The sequence below is a fragment of the Lolium rigidum genome, chromosome 3 (genome assembly GCF_022539505.1).
Source record: "Lolium rigidum isolate FL_2022 chromosome 3, APGP_CSIRO_Lrig_0.1, whole genome shotgun sequence".
NCBI lineage: Eukaryota > Viridiplantae > Streptophyta > Magnoliopsida > Poales > Poaceae > Lolium > Lolium rigidum.
The window spans coordinates 113,742,699-113,764,093 of record NC_061510.1 but is presented as its reverse complement, the minus strand read 5'-3'; the positions used below and the strand labels follow the sequence as shown (position 1 = coordinate 113,764,093).

The 21,395-nt window shown below is 47.1% G+C and overlaps 1 protein-coding gene across 1 annotated transcript; it reads right to left on the bottom strand.

The window, feature by feature from the left end:
- Nucleotides 1–2,135: 2,135 nt before the first annotated feature.
- On the bottom strand, nucleotides 2,136–19,632 carry LOC124695375 (wall-associated receptor kinase 4-like). The gene is made up of 4 exons (XM_047228228.1): nucleotides 18,564–19,632; nucleotides 6,908–7,942; nucleotides 6,643–6,789; nucleotides 2,136–3,334 (listed from the first exon to the last, which is right to left on the bottom strand). The coding sequence occupies exons 1-4, from the start codon at nucleotides 19,630–19,632 to the stop codon at nucleotides 2,136–2,138; spliced, it is 3,450 nt and encodes a 1,149-aa protein (XP_047084184.1).
- Nucleotides 19,633–21,395: the final 1,763 nt, after the last annotated feature.

The window sequence follows — 21,395 nt, the reverse complement described above, 5'->3', positions numbered from 1 at the left end:
GCGTGACTCTTTTCTGTCTACAAGGAGAAAAACAGAGATGTCAGCATCACCTCGCCTACGATTAGGCAGGGCGTGCGATTCAACAAACAATTGATCTTCTTCTCATTGATTTGTGCGATTCACCGAACAACTGATCTTCGTCTCATTGATTTGTGGCACGGTCATCCAGTACCGGTCGCATCTACCCTTCATGCCGGCCATGTTCCTCAGCAACAACAACTGTGAGAGATCAGAAGCAACGACATGGACAGGTCCATACATGGACCTTTAGTCCAGGAAATAAAATCGATGCTGAAGGACTTCACCGATCACTCAGTTAGGCATGTGCGTCGTACGGGTAACAAGGTCGCGCATTCTTTAGCCCGTTTTGGCTGCGAGAATAAGTGTTGTGAGGTGTGGGGGATTGATCCTCCTGACTTTCTTGTAACTGTGTTAGCATCTGAGTGTGCCGTTTAATTGATCGCAGCTGGTTATCTCAAAAAAAAAAAAAAAAAAAAAAAAAAAAACTGTGAGAGTTTCCATGCTTCCTCACATCTGCCGCAATGTTGGGGGCCGCTGAGAGTTGTCTCACCGATCAGAGGTAAACAGTCCAATTTCTCTTCAAATTAGATTCGTAAGCTGCTCCATCATTATTGATTGATCTTTTCCGGCTGCCTGTCTACTCTGTCCATGGTCTAATCTGGGACAATCAAATTGTTGTATCATGGAATTTCTTTTTGGTAATATTGTATGAGCGAATTCGTAGTGACTGATTTTCCTCTCCACATCAGTCCGCTGATGTGTTTATTTCTTATAACAGGGGCAAAGAGGTTTCAGCAATTTGCTAAGCTAGCCCTGCTAGCTGGTGGCCTCCGTGATATACGGTGGGTGCGATGCATGTGGAAAAACATAGGTTTTTTTAGAATAAACCTGAAAGCAAAAAAAAAAGGAAATACTCCATTCGATCTAAATTAATTGTCTTAAATTTAGGATTTTTTTGACTAAAATCTATCTAGAATCAATTGAACCTGACTTGAGCTTATTTATATCCATACGAATGTAAGTATAGAAATTCTAAACTTATGGTGGGGCATGCAAAAGCACGCATAACTCAACAATCAGCAGCTCAAAGCCATATGTCATTGGTGAAGGTTAGTTCTGCAACATTTATTTAAGTTTATATCTGGAGAATGGAGTCATGGTATTTTCTTAGACCACATTGGTGCTTCAAATCCTCCGCATATTTATAACCATCTCTAATCTTACCTGTTACCCGTACATATTTCTGTAGGGCTCTTATCCTAGCCCTTTTATATATAGTTGCAAGGATTGTCTAGCATTATGAATTCTTCGGGTGGAATGGCATTTCTCACTCATGTCATTCTCATATATTGCAACAAGACACAAGCTTCTAGCAGTACTTGCCTACTTGCACGATAGAACTGATCAATTTTTACACGCTCTGATCCTGATGTTTAAATATTATTACATGGACCAACTGATTTCGTTGGTTATGATTGCTTCTGTGTTCTATCTCTATTAGATCGAAATCAGCTACATATCAAGCCAAACAAAACTCAACCAAACATTTATGTGCATAACATAAAATACAAACTTTTGTTTCATGTGCTCAAATCTATATTTCCCTTTGTAGTTCCAGATTTGAAAACGAAGTTGTACGAGTATTAAATAATAAATTTTTTTGGTGCATTATCTTTAATTTTGTCATCTCTAAAGGGGTGGTAAGATTTGCCTTTTATTATGTGAACACATTTAGCATTCAACCCGATAAATTTTACTCTGGTTGTTAATAAGTGTCGAGCAATAGTTTTCTGCGTTAGATAGAGGAAACCATGTATGAAGCCTCCTTTTTTTTGTTATGGAGTAGGTAATTGGGATAAGCAAGTCAGTATGTTCGTCCACTTTACTAACGCATTAAAAGACCACAAATGTATCAAGTAAAAAAATGAGACCATAAATACATACATGTGGTAATTATAGATAAAATTTACTACCCCATGCTTGTGCACGACCTGATGACTAGTGGTACCTGCACTCACACAGTATATACATCACTAGGGGGAGTATCCAGGAGGTCAACACTACAAGTTACACAAATAGGGAATTCAGTTTGTTTAACTCACTCTTAGACAGAACTACCGAGGATACCTGGAAGATAACATGAACTCCTCTTCCATACTATATCTTCTGGCCGATTCATCACTTCCATCTGCAGCTGATGGATAATTCATTGCGATACCATCGCCATGTGCATTGTCCAAGGTAGTATCTGGAACATGTTGTTTGTCTGATTGAATGCTTCCAAGTGTTGACTCCACTTGTTTCATTGTTGGACGGTCCTCCCGTCTTAACTTTATACATTCTACTGCAAGTGCAGCGACTTTTTGTACATTTTGGTCTTCCTCCTCCATAACTTGTGGATCTAATATCTGTGACAAATTTCCTTCAGCATACAAGGTAGCAAAATCCACAACAAGGCCCTCTCCTTCAGAAGACAAATATGAAAATGGCTTTTTTCTAGTCAGCAATTCTACCAGCATAACTCCAAAGCTATAAACATCACTTTTCTCTGTGAGTCTCCCTGTGTAGAAGTACATAGGGTCCAAATACCCTCTTGTACCTTGTACCATTGTTGTTACACCTGACCTATCGATTGGAACATATCTTGAAGCACCGAAGTCTGCTATCTTTGATGTAAGAGAATCGTCCAAAAGTATGTTACCAGATTTGATATCTCTGTGAATGATTGGTACAGAAGCTGTTGAGTGAAGGTATGACAGAGATCCGGCAGTCTCAGTTGCAATCCGCAACCTATTGTCCCATGACAACGAACTTGGGCCCTGGGCATGAAGGTGGTCATAAAGGGTTCCATTGGATATGAATTCGTAGACTAACATCGGGACTTCTGTCTCCAGGCAGCAACCATAGAGTTTCACCACATTTCTATGATTGATCTGTGATAGGATGGCAACCTCATTGATGAACTCATCAATCTCCTTTTGTATCACCTTTTTCGGTTTCTTGATAGCGACGACATGCTTGTCTGATAAAATCCCTTTGTAGACTGTACCATGCCCTCCACCACCGAGCTCACGGGATTTATCAAAATTATTCGTTGCTTTCTCCAGCTCTTCCAAGGGTATGATCATTCTTTCTGCAATATCAGCTCTCTGTGAAACCAACTGTTGCAACAGTCGCCCCCGATTTTGCTCGAAGAATTTCCACTTCAACATTTTTGCTCTCCTATGTTTCAGTTTGTTGGAAATGAAGACAACACTGAGAGCCGAAAGTATGAGTCCTGCCCCAATAGCAACTCCAATAACGATATATGCACCTAAGAAATTACATGATTGCACAATTATTATCACCGATATTTTTGTGTACTACCTGGAGCAATGGCAGCTAGTGCAGTGATACAGTTGCTACTTAAAGAAACTTATTATGGTCGCAAAGCTGAAGCATTACTGCTCTCACCTGTAGTTAATTGGATGCCGTGGTGACCTGGAGTCAAAAACAAAATGGTAAAACCATTAGTGAGATTTCAGAGAACGAAAGGAAATCAATTGAGTACAACTTAACCTGCATATATCTAACATGCTAAGCTAACCTCTGCACCCATCATCTTCGGGGCTATAGGGGTTGCCCTGGTATCTCTCCTCGCAATGGCATGTGTAACCTCTTTTTCCTGCTCTGCAGGTGCTATGCACGCTCTTGCACAGTTGTTGCCTTACTTGGTGAGTGCAATTCGGGTGCGATTTGGCGTCAGGTGTGGGTAAGCCTGATGGTAGTGGCAAGACCTCCCACTGCAGAACCATGGGGACGTCCTGCGCCGCTACCGACCGGGACTTGCCTGAGACATTCTGCTGACCATCGAACCACCCCGCCTCTGCGATTAACACGTACGCAGGCATGGGGCTTCGCTTCTTGTCAATCTGCTCGTAAGACACCAAGCTGGGCAGCATGCCGTTGGTGGACATGCATATGCGCGCCTGGCAGCAGCCCGTGCCGTAGCACTTCAGCGCCCCGTCGATATACCTGCTGTCCGTCACGTTGTCAGGGCACACGGAGGCGCAGCCGCTGATGGCGATCTGGTCACCGTCGTCTTCATACATGCTCGCCATCGCGTTGCACCCCATGAGGATGAGCTCGTTCCGTGTCGACACTGAGTAGGGCGCCTCGCGGCGTTCAAAGATCCGCGGCTCAGAACCATCGTTAGTGGCTTCTCCCTCGAAATAGAACGCGGGACCATGACCATGAGAGCTGATGTTCAAAATGGGGCCGGAATGTGCGACGCGCAGCGCCGAGTTAGGGAGGTCAAACTCAATGACTCGGAAGAAACCGGTGTCGCCGACGAGCAGCCGCGGGTGGCCGTGGGTTGTGGTGTCGCAGGTGAGGTTGAACCCTGGCATATAGCAGCTGCCCGCCGTCCCTGCAGTTGTGCCCTGAATACCGAATGGGTGTGGCACACGAATGTTGCCGCACAACCTCTGGCATTCTCCTGCATCAAATTAGATTTGGAAACGTTAGCCAAATACTCTCCATTACATAAAACTACTAGTGGAAATACATTACCACCCGCATTATTTTCCATGACAAGAACCACCATAAACACTTCACAAGCTTGCTCTAATTTAAACTCTTATAAAAAGAAGCTACTAGTGAAAATACATGGTCATCTGCCTAGCTTATCTCCATCTCAAGAACCACCATATGTTCATATAAACACTTCAAAAGTTTTTTTGTAGTTTATGCTCTTTTAAAATATGTATTCCAGACAGGCTTTTAACAATCTCCTTGAAGAACTGCTGCATATGCGCAGGTGACGTGGTAACATGTGTTCGGTAACCAAATATAGACTTCTAGATTTCTAATTTTAGGGACAATTGAGAAGATCGACTGTTTGATAAGCAACACCACTTTGCAAAAGCTTTGGGCTTGGAGCACAACAAGTGGAAGCCTCAAAAGCTACCAAGTTCTACATCGTCCACTTCAGGTTACTTTTGGTGCCTTCAGCTATTTGATTTTTTTCTATTTTCTTAACTAAGTACAGGAGAAATTTTTTCTAACGCCCCCCCCCCCACCCCACCACCACCACCACGGTTCTCTACTAATTCAAAATATTCTATGTATGAAACAAAAAAATGGATTAAAGATTCACTTTAACCAATAAATTAGTTGCTACAAAAATTTCCAAACTAGATCACATCTTGATATGTTTCAATAGTTTTTTTTGTTTGAGATAAAAGTTACCAAACCGCACTAGTTAACTTATCAATGGTAAACTTAAAAAGATACCAACCTCACATGTTTATGTCATTTGAAATGTTTTGGCGACCTTTTTTAGGTCATAAGTTATCGCCATGGTAATGTGTTTGCTAGTTCACGCGTTGTTACCACCTTCTATAGTTGAGTGTATTATTGAATATTTTTGGAACTTAATTAGTTACTACTACCTCCATTTTAATAAATAAAGCTTCAAGCCAAACAAATTTTAGGAAATCTTTCAGTAAATATGATATTCTATAGATATCATATAAAAATATATTTCATGATGTATCTAATGATACCTTTGTTGTATTATGCATGTTAATTATTCTTTGTGAAAGCTTGGTCATACTTTACATGTTTTTGACTTTTTAAAGATAAGCCTTATTTATTGAATCGGAGGCAGTAAAGATCTTGATAACTTTATATTAACCAAGGTGTATGGCAAAATTTCACTCAACACTATACATCAATAAATTTACACCTAATGGTTCGGTAACTACTCCCTCCGTCCACAAATAAGTGTACACGGGGGTTTTCGAAGACAAATTATGAAGTGGAGTGAAAAATGCATTCGGAAGATACATCTCTCATCTTTAATACTTTCACCCCCAATGAGCTAAGTGCATGTAGAAAACAAGGAGAACATATGCTCAATATTATTGGGTTTAATTTCCGTGCGATGAGAGAGAAGCAATTAAAATCGAAAAGTATATTTGGCTCCCGAGCTCCAGTGCTCTCGCCATTCTAAAAAAAAATTAAAAATATTTTTTAGTTATCAAAAAATCTGAAAAATAATTATGTAGATTGTTAGTGATACATCTCACAATAATGGAAAATCTCAACCCAAAATTATTTTTAATTTGAGCTAGAAAAAAATAACAAAATCTGACATATTTTTGTAGATTTGAAAATGACTACCCAGATCTGCACTTTTGTCTTTTTTGTGTAGCTTAAAATATAAAGTATTTGAAATTGATATTTTACACGTTTGTGGGATACATTATTGGCTATATGCATATATTTTTTTCAGAAATTTTTGAAATTCAAAAATATGATATTTAATTTATTTTAAAAACGGGATCACTGGTGCCCATGTGCACCAAATCTCTATCCAATTAAAATGCATTGGAAAGATATGAGTACACTTTTTTGTGGACAAAGTTTAGAACTAGATGTCCACTTATTTGAGGACGGAGGGAGTAGGTCATCATCATGGTTGCGACTATTTTCTCAACACTTGAATAACCATTACAACACGGGTTTGGTAATCCTTGCGTCTATATATACATGACACGTACACACTATTTTGGTGTCCAACTTTAACCATCAATTTGACCTAAAAAAATAGAAGTGCCAAATTAAGTTGCAGGTCACCTGTGACCGTGGAAGAATTGACGCATCCACCGGGCATGTGGGGGTCGCCCTGGGTACCAGGCGGGCAGACGCACTCAAATGTTCCATTTTTGTTTGTACATCGACCGAAGCAGCCTTTTTTTGCCGGATCCTCGCACTCGTCAGTGTCTAGAAAATAAGTCAATAATAATAAGACAACGAAAAAAGTTTTTTTTTAAGGAAAGACTAAGAAAGAAGTTTGGAGGGGAAAAGTACAGTGCAAACTAAAGGAGAATGGAGAAGGTACCTTTACAACCGTCGGGGAGGTAGGGATTGCCTTGGTAACCATAGCTGCAGGAGCATGTATAGCCTCGTCTACGCCCTGTTCGGCCGCATTCTCTTGTTGGGTCGCCGTCGGTGTCCGGTACGGCGGCGTCCCCAACGACCTCCCACTCCAGTATCACTGGAACTGGCATCCTTGCGAGGTTGGGCGGATTATCGAAGAGCACGTCGGAGCCGAAGTGCTGGTCGAACCATCCCTGCGCCGCCACCAGCACGTGCACGGGAGCTAGCTGCAGGTCAGCGGTGTGGTCAAAACCGAACCATTTGATCTCCACGTCGTAGGAGCCGCCGTAGACCAGCATCCCCTCCGCCTCCTCGCGCGGGTTGGTGACGATGGGCGCGCGGCAGCAACCCATGCCGTTGCATCCGCTGGCCAGCTCAAGGTTCCAGCCTTCATGGCAGAAGGTGAAGCAGCCGCTCATGGTGACGTTGCCGTTCCTCACCGTCGCCGCCGTGTTGCAGCTCAGCACGGTGAGCTGGTTATCGCCCGCCAGCCTGTAGGGTCCGTCGTCCGGAAGGCCGCCGAACAAGGTGCCGCGGCCCTCGAGGGCGTCGGACCCGCTCATCTCTATGCCGCCGCTGTAGACGACTGTCATGAGGGCGCTTTTGAGGCCGATTCCTTTGACTTCAAGGTCGCCGACGCCGAGGAGCAGCCTTGGGGAGCCCTGGCCTCTGCCTCTGCCGTCGACGCAGGTCAGGTTGAACCCCGGCAGGGAGCAGTTGGCCGGGCCTATGCCGAACGGGTACGGCACCTCCACGTCCCCGCACGACGTGACGCAGCCGGGCAGCCCTACGGCGGGTGGTCGGCTCGGTGCTGCACAGGCCACCAGCGTCAGCATCAGTGCTGCCGCCGTCGTCCCTAGAGCTCGAGCTCGTGCAGAGAGTGTGCTTCGCGTCATTGGTGGTGGTGGTGGTACTGTAGCATCGCCGTCCGTGTCGGAGTATATCGTATGGGCCGATGCCGAGCGCTCGTATCGGCCCTGCCTCACCTCACCTACCGCTGCAAACTCAACTAGAGTAATTTATACGGCCTCAGCTTTACAACTTTGTTTAACCACCAGCTTAGCTGGACTGCTGTGATTCCCCTCGATCGGAGTAAAGAACACAAACCGAAAGCTTCACAGCCTGAAACCTTTGCCAAACTACTCATGGCGCGCGAGCGAGAATCACATGGATATGTTCAGTCTTGATGAAGCATAAACATGGGTACATCAAGAAAATAAGATAATCTGATATGAAAAGTTAGGACTGAATGGTTTTTTTCGATAAAGGATGCTTTATTACCTTTTGGGAAAGCAATTACATCCAGCCTCTGCATAACCAGGATGCACACAGCCGTTTTTGAGTCTCAAGTCCAAAAAAGATACCAAACTAAAAAATATGTAGGCGAAATACATATCGAAACGATGAATCATATAACGCCTAAGGTGTGGGTGGAGCTTCAATCCGTAGACTATGCTGCCACCCATGTAGGGAAAAAGTATCCCTCGCCGTAGCCAACCGTGTACAGACCTCCGTAAAGAGGTCTCGGTTCTCCATGCGCTGAAGAGGTAACCATGAACGAAGAATCTCTGTACATCTGTAGATGACCTGCAACAAGGAGAAATTTTTGTCATTAAAAATCTTGTCATTTCTACTCAGCCAAAGTGCCCAGATAACTGCTAGCGCCCCCACTCTAAGAAGCAACTTGAACCTTGAACCTATACCATGAAGCCAATTACCAAAGATATTGGCCACACTAGTGGGAGGATACAAGGTAGACGCTACTTGGATGACAGACCAAATAGATCTCGCAAACTGGCACTGAAAGAAGAGGTGTTTAATAGTTTCGTCATGATGACAAAAAACACATCGAGTGCTTCCGTGCCAATTCCGCTTAACAAGATTGTCTTTGGTGAGGATGGCTCCTCGACGAAGATACCATCCAAATATTTTTATTTTTAATGGTATCTTCATCTTCCAAATTTTCTTATTATTATCAACCGGTAAATCAGAATGAAGTATGACGCTGTATAAAGATTTTACCGAGAAAGAGCCATCTACATGTAAATTCCACCTAAATTCATCTGGTTCAGGCGTTAAGTTAACATCCCCCAACCTCTGAATTAAAGCATTCCATGCCATTAGCCGATGTCCTAGCAAAACACGTCTGAACGTCACATTCGGTGGAGAGGTAGCCATTACAGTGGCAATGGTATCTCCTTTGCGACGAACGATACTATACAACGCAGGATACTGTTCACTTAGCGGTGCATTGTCTAACCAAGCATCTTCCCAGAACCGTATCTGTGTTCCATTCTTGATTGAGAAAGTACCATGACGAAAAAAGACATTTTTTGTCGCCATTAGACCAGCCCAGAAGTGTGAATCTCCAGGTTTCCAAACCACTTGAGATAACGTCTTGGAGCCGATATATTTTCTCCGAAGAATAGTTTGCCAAATCCCATCCTCGGTAAGGAGCTTAAAAAGCCATTTACCCAGCAGAGCTGAGTTCTTGACCTCCAGGTCATGAACTCCAAGCCCGCCTTGATCTTTGGGACTACAAACTACACTCCATTTAACCAGTCGATATTTCTTGTTCTCGCTATCACCTTGCCAAAAGAATCTAGATCGATAATAATCGAGTTTATGCAGAATTCCTTTTGGCAACAGGAAGAATGATAACATATACAGTACCATATTTGTCAGTACCGAATTAATGAGTACCAATCTTCCTCCCAGGGATAGCAATTTGCCTTTCCAACTACTAAGGCGCTTCTGTAATCTTTCTTCTACTATTTTCCATTCAGCAATCGTGAGTCTCCGGTAATGAATCGGAATACCCAAATAGCGAATAGGAAATTGGCCTTGCCCACAACCGAACAACTCTGTATAGAGAGCTGTATCATCTTGGGCATCACCGAAACAGAACAATTCACTTTTATGGAAATTAATTTTCAATCCCGACAACTGCTCAAAAGCCACCAAGATTAATTTCAGGTTGTGAGCTTTTTCGAGATCATGATCCATAAATAGAATTGTATCATCGGCATATTGAAGAATAGATAAACCGCCATCAACCAGATGTGGAATCACCCCTTCAATTTGACCATCGGACTTGGCCCGCTCTTCGAGTATAGCCAGCATATCCGCCACAATGTTAAATAACATAGGTGATAACGGATCCCCTTGGCGTAACCCTTTTCGTGTTTGGAAATAATGGCCGGTGTCATCATTAACCCGAATTGCCACACTACCTCCATACACAAAATCATTTATTAAAGTGCGCCATTCAGGAGAAAAACCTTTCATCCTGAGAGTCTGTTGTAGGAAAGACCACTTGACCTTGTCATAAGCCTTTTCAAAATCTAATTTCAAAATAACCCCGTTTAATTTCTTAGTATGCATCTCATGTACTGTCTCATGCAAAACCGCCACTCCATCAAGAATATTTCTTCCTTGCATGAAAGCGGTTTGTGATGGCTGAACGACATGATCCGCAACCGTATTAAGTCTAATGGTGGCCACTTTCGTGAAAATCTTGAAACTTACATTTAAGAGGCAAATAGGTCTATATTGTTGAATCCTTTCTGCCTCATTAACTTTCGGTAACAAGATTACTTCACCAAAATTTAGACGAAATAATTCTAGTTGTCCCATATGCAGAGCACTGAACAAATCTAGAAGATCCACTTTATTAGTGTCCCAGAAAGTTTGATAAAACTGTTGACTGCCAAAACCCACCGGCGGGCAGCGGCCTTGTCAACACCGTAGAGCCGGGAAGAGCCTAGAGCTGCGGCTGGCTGAGACCCCTCCGAGCGACGGCCCGCAATGCTCTTCTGGTCACACGCGGCGCTGCGAAGTGCAAGGGCGTGCCACCTGACCTATACCCGGTCGGGAAGGTGATGAAGATGCCTCGCTTAGCTTCCCGCAGGGCATACATGTAAACGTTAAATACGAGCCTCGATCGGCTCTCGAGTTATCCCGTGAATCGGCTCAAAGAGCCGATCCACCCATGATCCGTACGGGGTGCACGAATACTTGGTGGTCCTGCTTGATCAAGATGAAGCTAATGAGATCTACGACGATTTAGGGTTTTCACCGCATAATCGGATCATCCTACTCCAGAGTTGAGCCTTGCGGCCACGCACGGTGCTCGTAAGCCGATCCTAAACAAGGCCAAAAACCAACATGAAGTTGATCCTAGGAACATCCCGTTTAGGACTTGCGAACGCCACCCTACGTGCCACCGGATCCTCCCCCCTTTGTAAGGCCTAACTATTGCAGATATTAAACTAATCCTTGTAGAACAAGGAGCAATCGTAACGGATCAGATCTACTAAATAATGATCAAGCGGGTGCCGCCCCCACACCTGAGATAGGCGTGAGGGCGGCTAGATATGCAAGGGTTGCACTACATAAGCATGCTTAAACGAAGAACAATGCTAACCCTAACACATCTAATGATAACTACGTTGCTCGCCATCAAAAACGCTTCAGTACGAGCAACGCATGAACAACGTGCTTAGTGCTGCCTAGATCGCAAGATGCGATCTAGGCAAGCATGTCGCTTACCCGATAGAAACCCTCGAGACGAAGGAGTTGGCGATGCACCGAGATTGGTTTGTTTTTGGGGTTGAACGTGAGTTGTTGTTTATTCCATAAACCCTAGATACATATTTATAGTCCAAATGGACTTTCTAACGTGGGCGTGCACTAAACCGTGCACGAGATAAACTCTAACTTCTAAACCAATACACAATCTATTATATTAAGATACACGGGCTAACTAGCCCAAATTCTCCGTGCAAGGCCGCTTCATAGTTCTTCCATATGTAACCTCCCAAGCCCATCTTGATCGCGGCCCACCTCCCGATTTAGCCAAAATCCGGTGATAACACATGCCCCCTCGGTTTTGGTAATGATAATTTCAAAACCACTCGTTTTTTCCTCGCAGGGGTCGTATCACGGCAGAGCGGAACCGTCGCAGCATGCCTCATCATGACGACTTGCCTTCCCAACTTCTCTCGCACGATTTGACAGCTTTGGCACCATGTCCTCGAGAACCGCTCGGAAATTAAAAACCCCCACCTCCTTTTATTTAGCCGCAACGAACAGTTCTCTTCTTTACCCCTTCCGCAGTGGCACTCCAAAAACCCTCCCCCGCAACCATGTCATCTTCCTCTTCCTCTTCTTCTTCGTCGGATCTTTCCCACGTGTCCTCTCCCATCCGAGAGTCGACGCCCTCGTGGGGTACGCAAGCGGCGTACGACATCCTTGCCCCGACAAAGTGGGACAAAGAGGACCATGACTCCTCCGTCCGGTCCGAGGATGACAAATCCCAAACCGACGGGGAGAGCGACCTCCGCTTCCTTGCTGACGAGGAAGCGGTGGTGGAGAGCGAAGACGACCGCTTCTCCTGGGCGGACTTCACCACCTCCGAGGAGGTGAAGGAGGAGGGAGAGGAGGAGGAGGATGAAGACAGCTCCTCCGACGAGCCGCCGGCCAAACGCCGCCACCTTCGGCTCGGGAACTTCAGCCGACGTCGATAGTGACGACGATGCCGACGAAGAGGATGAAGACGACGAGGGTCCTATCGGCGGCCGCCGGAGCAGCGATGACGAGCCGGCAGGGAGCAGCGCCGGCAGATGGCGATGACGGCGACGACGACGACGACGAGGGCGGCAGCCGGCCCCTAGATAGGGTCTTAGCATAGGGCTAGCAGTAGCGCGACGGGGCAATGTATCCCCCTGGTCTTTCCTTTTGAGAGCAATCAGCTCTTCTCTCGTAAGAAATCTGGCTTATCAATGAAGAAATTCCCCAACTCGATTCTCGCCGATTCCCTTTATGATAATTTAGCCGATTGTCTTCCCTCCCCGATTCTCGCCGATTGCCACCCCGGACAATGCCCAAACAAGCCGATGGCATCGCATCGGTCTCCCACACTAAATTTCGAGATAGATCCACCCGCACCCAAACTCCTTGCCACACAAGGCCAAGCCTTACTCGCGCGAATCCACGGATCTCACTCAAGATGACATGTTGAACCTAGCGGCGTAACTCCCGAAATAATGTCGGTCTCCTTTTCATTATCCTCTCCGAATTCTGCTCGTTCAGCTCCGACAGCCTTCCTTCTACAATAAACACCGTCTTTGAACGAGCCGTCACGAAGAGTGGGCCCACTTCGACAGAGTTGGTTAGACCTCGAGGGCGAGCTGCCCCCCGAGCCTCAGCCAAGGCGAGGATAAAGGATGGATCATCACCATTGAGATTTCGGGGCGGGCTCAACCTTGTCCAAGAGAGCTATCCCGCAGGGCCTCCAGCCGATCACCTCCCTTCCGTTGAGGGTCCATACAGCCGATCCAGCAGGCTATGATAATTTTGCAACATAAGCACCATTCTTCAGGTAACTTGTGGTGCGTAGTTCGGCCGATCCCAACGAAATCGGCTCCCGGAGCAGCAGACCTTCAAGGTGAGCTGCCCCCGGGCCTTCAAGGTGAGAATAGCAGCGAGCTGATCACGTCAATCATCCTTGGTTTCCAACTCGCAACGCCGTATCAACCGATTCAGAACAAATCGGCTCTTTAGAGTGAGGGAATTTCAGGGCGAGCCGCCCTCCCCCGAGCTTTTTCAGTCCAAACCTTGCGCCTTGCTGATCAGATCGGCTCATCATCTTCGGCAGGCTGAAGCAACTTCCGGTGAGAACGTCTTCGCATTTCTGACACCCTCCAGACTCTTGGAGGGAACTAGCCCCCTGCTCTTAAGTCGATGTCTATGCATCGGCTATTCCTGAAAATTTTCGAATTTTTTCGGCCGACTTGTGTATCGGCCCCCATGCTCCAATATCCACCATCAAAGGATGAGACTCTTCTACTGCATACCCTCGTGTTTTATCCACTTGGGCGCCCCCGAGCCGATTCTGTCAAGAGATTTGATGACATCGGCTCTGATGGACCGTGAATGTGTTGAACCCAGGCAGTATGGATGGTGAGGATATTCACGGCCGATTACTGGAATCGGCCTCCACGCTGTTTGCTCAGTGAAGGTTTTGTACTGTTCCTTCATAGACCCTTGGGGCCGATCACAAGGATCAGCCTTGACAATCTTGTACATCGCTTGGCTTCAACTACATGGTCAGGCCAGTGGATAAAACTAGCTTAACCCTTCCCTTTGTCACGTCGATGCGCTCGCAGTCGTCCAATTTGATGCCTGAGAGGGGTTCTTGGCCTCGCTGCTTCCCATGCGTTCATGCCGGCCGTTGAAACTTCGGCCGAGTCGTCGGCTTGGACGACCTCTACCTCATCACCATCCCACCGTATTATGCATTGGTGCATCGTGGAGGGAATGCAGCGGTTGGCGTGGATCCAATCTCTTCCCAAGCAAAACAAAGCATAACTGCTCGTGCTATCAACGATAAAGAACGCCGTAGGGATGGTTTTTCTTCCTACGGTCGGATCCACATTCAGAACTCCTTGTGCCTCGGACGCTTGGCCGTTGAAGTCGCTCAACGTTACGTTGGTTTTGATTAGATCCGAACTCGAGCGCCCCGGCCGACGTAGCATAGAGTACGGCATGATGTTAATCGCCGCTCCGGTGTCCACCGAGCATCCCGTTCACAGGCCTCCCATCGATATATCCTCGTAAGTACGGGGCCTTCGGATGCTCGTAGCTCCCGTCTCGTGGCTTCTCAAAGATAACCGGCCGTGGGCCGCAGATCAAGTTGTGCCACGGATGTCTCATCTAATCCTCGGAGCACCGAACTCCGACGGGAGGATAAACACCATATTTGTGCCGGCCGATGTTTCATCATCGGCTTTTCTCTCGCTCGGGCGCCACTCTTTTCTTTGTGGCTCACCCTCCTCGTCCGGGGTTCGCAGAATTTTGGCGGCCGGATCAGGCCGTGCCTTCCTTAGCGTGCGCAGGTATAATCTTTCGGTTTCTTCCAACTCACGCGGACGCTGGACTTTTTGCTTCTGGGAACGGCTGAGCCCATCAGGGCACCATCTGGGCTGATGATATTTGTATTCTTCACCACCGTCCTCCAGCTCCTCGAGATCTTCCATCTGAGGGGACTCAGCACGCTTGTTCCGATGCGGGAAAGGCCCTAGCCGGCCGAACACAGACACGTTAGCGGCACCCTTCTTCCTTTGTTTGCATTCTGGGCAGTCCTTGATTGTTGGCAATCGGCTCATCCCTGAGTCCCAGCAATGTTTGAAGAACGGGCAGTCCCGGTGCCTATCCATGTCACTCTGCCCCTTGGCTTCCCTTCGGCGCGACGATCGTACCCGTTGTTGCTTCTACCATGTTGGCGGTACCTTCCGACCTCGGCATCAGACCGGAAATTCCTTTCATCGTCGGCGTCGTAGCGCCGACGTCGGTCGTGGTGTTGCTCGTATTTGTTGAGAGGGTGCTTGGAGTGTGGGCGTTGATACCGCATGCTCCTTATTCCCCCTCTTGCCAGGTACCGCCTGTCCTCACATCGGGGTTGGTCGCGCGGATCGGCCCCCTCTTCATCCTTGCCACGGGAGTGGCTGCTTTCTGTTTCCTCTTTGTCATGGCGGCTTGCAGATCCTGCCACATTGACACCAAAGGAAAACTTTGGCTGATCTATGGGGTGGCTGAGATCCACCGTGTCGACACCGGGACCCGGACGTGGGTTTCTACCGAGCCTGATGTCGTGCGGCCGGGTCTTCTCAGCGGAGCCGATGAGTTCGGTTCCACGGGTTGCCTTGATCCCGTCATGTTTCCTTCTGAGCTCCTTGGGCAGATCCCCATGCTTCAAAGACCTGGTGTGCTCCTCCGACGGGGTGGAGAGATCTCTCCCATCAAGTGCGCCTTCGGGCGTGGAACCCCTCCCCCTGACGCCATGGGAGTGGGTTCGGTGGGAAGAGCCGAAGAGTGCGGCTTCGAGGATGGCTTTGATCTCGTCGCATGTGACTGGCGCGCCGTCCGCCATCTCAGACGTAGATGGCGATGTGGTTGATGTAGACGAGTGTCCCACCGGGCGTGCCGAAATGTGTTGACTCGCCAAAACCCACCGGCGGGCAGCGGCCTTGTCAACACCGTAGAGCCGGGAAGAGCCTAGAGCTGCGGCTGGCTGAGACCCCTCCGAGCGACGGCCCGCAATGCTCTTCTGGTCACATGCGGCGTTGCGAAGTGCAAGGGCGTGCCACCTGACCTATACCTGGTCAGGAAGGTGATGAAGATGCCTCGCTTAGCTTCCGCAGGGGCATACATGTAAACGTTAAATACGAGCCTCGATCGGCTCTCGGGTTATCCTCGTGAATCGGCTCAAAGAGCCGATCCACCCATGATCCGTACGGGGTGCACGAATACTTGGTGGTCCTGCTTGATCAAGATGAAGCTAATGAGATCTACGACGATTTAGGGTTTTCACCGCATAATCGGATCATCCTACTCCAGAGTTGGGCCTTGCGGCCACGCACGGTGCTCGTAAGCCGATCCTAAACAAGGCCAAAAAACCAACATGAAGTTGATCCTAGGAACATCCCGTTTAGGACTTGCGAACGCCACCCTACGTGCCACCGGATCCTCCCCCTTTGTAAGGCCTAACTATTGCGAGATATTAAACTAATCCTTGTAGAACAAGGAGCAATCGTAACGGATCAGATCTACTAAATAATGATCAAGCGGGTGCCGCCCCCACACCTGAGATAGGCGTGAGGGCGGCTAGATATGCAAGGGTTGCACTACATAAGCATGCTTAAACGAAGAACAATGCTAACCCTAACACATCTAATGATAACTACGTTGCTCGCCATCAAAAACGCTTCGATACGAGCAACGCATGAACAACGTGGGGCTTGTGCTTGCCTAGATCGCAAGATGCGATCTAGGCAGCATGTCGCTACCTGATAGAAACCCTCGAGACGAAGGAGTTGGCGATGCGCCGAGATTGGTTTGTTTTTGGGGTTGAACGTGAGTTGTTGTTTATTCCATAAACCCTAGATACATATTTATAGTCCAGCGGACTTTCTAACGTGGGCGTGCACTAAACCGTGCACGAGATAAACTCTAACTTCTAAACCAATACACAATCTATTATATTAAGATACACGGGCTAACTAGCCCAAATTCTCCGTGCAAGGCCGCTTCATAGTTCTTCCATATGTAACCTCCCAAGCCCATCTTGATCGCGGCCCACCTCCTGATTTAGCCAAAATCTGGTGATAACAAAAACTCCGCCGGAAAACCATCAGGACCCGGTGCTTTGTTGCATTCCATTTGGAAAATAGCCTTCTGCACTTCTTCCTCAGAATAAGGTGCAGTTAGTAAGCCATTTTCCTCTAAAGAAACTTGGGGTATATCAGCTGTTAAGTCCTCGTTTAGAGAAAGTGAACTTTATCCGGAGGACCAAACAAGACTTTATAATAATTTGTAATGTAAGATTTGAGTTGCTCATGGCCTTCAATCAACCCTTCATCTTGAATAAGAGAGTGAATATGTTTTTTCCGATGTCTCCCATTGGCTATGCCATGAGAATATCGCGTATTTGAGTCTCCTTCCAATATGAATTGGGCTTTGGAACGTTGATACCATTTGAGTTCCTCTTCGCGAAGGATACTCGCTATCTGCGCATTGGACTGATTCTTAAGTTCAATCTCATGCGAAGACAGCGGTCTCACCTCAGCCAGCGCCTCTAGCTCATCAATCAAGGTTGATAAGCGAGTCTTCTTTTTCTTAAGAATACCAGACATATGGGCCGCCCAACCAGAGAGGTGTCTGCGCATTGCGCGCATTTTATTATTCCATCTCAAGATAGGAGTGGCACCACCAACCGGTCTTTCCCAAACCGTCTTAACCATTTCATGGAACCCTTCTCTATGTAACCAGCCAAGTTCAAATTTGAATGGCCTCTTATAAACAGATCGGGGATTACCAGTAGTTAGGAGGATAGGAGCATGGTCAGACAATTTTTCAATACGTTCTAGTGCGCGGACAAGCACCATAGGGTATTTATCTTCCCATTCGGTATCCATCAACACGCGATCTAGCTTTTCGTATGTGGGTTCAGGCAAGCTGTTGGCCCAAGTAAACTGTCGACCGGACATAAACACCTCTCTCAAGTCAAGGCTATCAATGACAGCGTTAAACAAGAAAGGCCAATGTCCATCAAAAAGACCTTTATTTTTTCATGAGGAAATCTTAATAGATTGAAATCGCCTCCGATCAAAATCTGATAGGGATTATCTTTAGTAAGATTTACCAACTCACGTAAGAAGTCAGCCTTAAAAGCGTCCTGGGCAGCACCATACACAGCAACCAGATTCCACATGAATCCGTCAGCTTTATTCTGGATGTCGAGCTTAATGTGATACTCACCATCAGAACTAGCTAGAACAGTCATGGTGTCTATGCGGACGCCAAGTAAAATGCCACCAGACCTACCACGAGGCGGGCGAGAAAACCACTGAAAGTTAATCCCGCCTGATAAACGGTCGAGGAAACACTGTGAGAAATTCCGCCTACCCGTCTCAGATATTGCAATAAAATCTAAATCATAATCTCTACAACCGTCGGCAATGTGAGAATGCTTAGCCAAGTCTCCAAGACCTCTGCTATTCCGAAACATGCCATTCATTGAGAAACTATTTTAGATTTAGAACTCTTGCAATATCTACGAGACTTCTTTCCAGCTGAAGACCGAGAACCACGTGCTGAAGCTTTTAGATCATAGACTGAACTAAGCTCCGAGTGTTCTAAGTCTACTTCTGAGATATTGCCAATGATAGCCGAGAGAAGCTGACCATCTAGGATGTCATCCTCTTCATCATCTACTATCACGGACGTTTCAGGCCCAGTGGAAACTTTCGGAACAACCGTTAAACGATCAAGTTCCGTCTGTCTCAACACATCAACCGAAACCGAGATCTCATCGGATGTATTACCCAATGAGACCCCAAGGGCACTAGACTTGGACGGATGTTTAGTACCTGCCGTGTCGAGATTAATCTCCGCCTTACGTCGCATGGCCCTCTGCATGACGTCCTCGTCCGTGACCCCGGTCCCGTCCTCTGCGAGCGCATACCTCCCACTCCTCCGCACCGTCGGCTGAACAACAGGTGGGATAAAAGTGGGACGAGGCTGCTCCAAGGTGGGAACCGGCGAAGGTGAAGTCGAGCGCGGAGAAGTCGCCGACGAGGCTGGCGCCGAGTCATTCGATGCAGGGGTAGGAGGCGGTGTAGCCCCCTGCATCGATCCTGACCGCGGTGGAGATGCCTCCGTAGGCGTGGCTGTGGCCGACGAGGCCGGATGGTGGTGCTCCTCATGCAGCGAGGCCGGCTGCTGCTGCGCCGCGAGCAGCGTGTCCGGCTGCTGCTGCGCCGCGAGAGATGACGGCGTGCCCGGCTGCTGCTGCGCCGCGAGCAGCGTGTCCGGCTGCTGCCACGCCGCGAGTGACGACGGTGTGCCCGGCTGCTGCTGCGTCGCGAGCAGCGTGTCCGGCAGCTGCTCGTGCACCCTCGGCGAGGTCGGCTGTACCGAACCCGGCTGCTGCTGCAACCCCACCGTGGCCGTGCCATGCTGCTGCTGCAGCTGCAAAACCGGCGACGCCGGCTGCAGCGGCTGCGTAGCCAGCCCCGACGCCGGCAGCAGACCCGGCGTGGCCAGACCCGCAGCTAGCCGCTGCGACCCCGATGACCCGGCCTCCTGCCGCGTCAACGAAGGTAGAGTCAGCGGCGCCATCGGCATCGTCGAAACTCCCCGATGCTCCGATCCCGTCTGAGTCGAAGTAGAAGACGGAACCGGAGCCACCTGCTGCAAGGTCGAGGTAGCGGAGCGTGAAGGAACGGGTCGAGTACGACCTTGCATGAAGGTGCGGACTCGCGACAGCGAAGAAGACCGAGCAGGTACCGGAGGAGAAGCCACCAAGTGAGGTGACACCGTCTGTAAACACCCGGATTTTTAAGTCCAGATGCCTATTACATCATACATCGCAATCCCAGGAAGATTGTTTTTGCGAGACATAATAGTAAGTAGTACAGAGTCATCATTTATTACAACACATACTTGTCTTACAATAATGGATCACATGATCCAATATTACACAAATAGATTGTTCAACATCACAAATAAGTAGCGGAAGCGTAGTAGTAGTGGACTATCTATTCCACAGGCAAAGCTTGACGTTAGAAGATGATCCTAGTTATCGTAGACGTCCTGCTGTCCGTCATCCTGATACTGTGGCTCCTCTTCATAGTCTGGCATATGAATAGCCAGGGACACAGCCATGAGTACTTTAAAGTACTCGCAAACTAATACTAATGTAAATACTTATCACATTAATAAAGGGTGCTAAGCTCTAGGTTTATTTGCGTAAAGCCATGTTTAGTTCATAAACATTTAGTAAAGACTCCTCATTTTAATTAACTAACTCAAGTGGGAACATTAGTGTCATTCCCACAATTCACATATGATTCAAGTCAAATCACCTTTCAATTCACCATTCCTTTTTAAGATAAAAGTTCTGACAATGGAACAGTATGGCCTTTCCAATTGTCCGTAACCGTGGACACGACTATTCGAATAGGTTTAGCACTCTGCAGAGGTTGTACTCTTGTGCCACAACTTTTGATTACATCCGTCGAGGATAACCCCGAATCATCGTAACTCAGTACACGGATCATCAACCTTAACCTTTCACTTATATATACTAGTATAGGCACCTCTCCCCATGAGCTTGGCCTCCCGGTGAAAACCAACTGTCAACCCGGGAACTGCACAGGGCTTGGGTCGTACATTCACCTCATATTCACATCATTTCACTTAACGGAGGCAGCCTCGGCATAACCCCTATGATGCTTGTTTAGAGGGAACCCATACTAAAATACACAAGTTTCTAGTTAAGCCCTACCCATAATCAGGTATTGTGGGGGTACTTGTATAATTGAAAGGGTATCGCATTCAAACCCAATCATCAGTTTTCATTTGAATTCACCAAGTCAACCATGTCACCTTCAAATTCACATTCTTTCAAAGTCATTTCACTTCACCAAGTTCCCATCTAGAGTAGTCAAGTTTTATTTGATTAGCACTAGCAACTATTTCATGAGGGGTGCTATCTAGCTTTGATTTGTTCTAAGCTAACTTTAAATCTTGTTCTACTCTAGACCAAGTGAATCATAAATCAAAAAGTACTTTGAAATAAATAAGCAAAAATAATTGCAAGATAAAAAACATGGGATAGGTAAGACATAACATAAGGTGTGATGGTGCCTTGCTCTTGTAGAGCTATGCACTTGGTGGTTGGCAAGAGTTTAGATTGCCTTGAGTAGGGTAGTGGTCAAAGTTCTCCTCCTCCTCCTGGGAGTAGGCTTCCTCCTCTTGATACTCCTTGTTACTAGCGTCTATATACGAATACGAGGTATACAATCACCAAACCAATCTTACATGCTAGACTAAAACACACACAAGGGTTCACACAACTAATTCTAGCATCACTTCAAACATGGCAT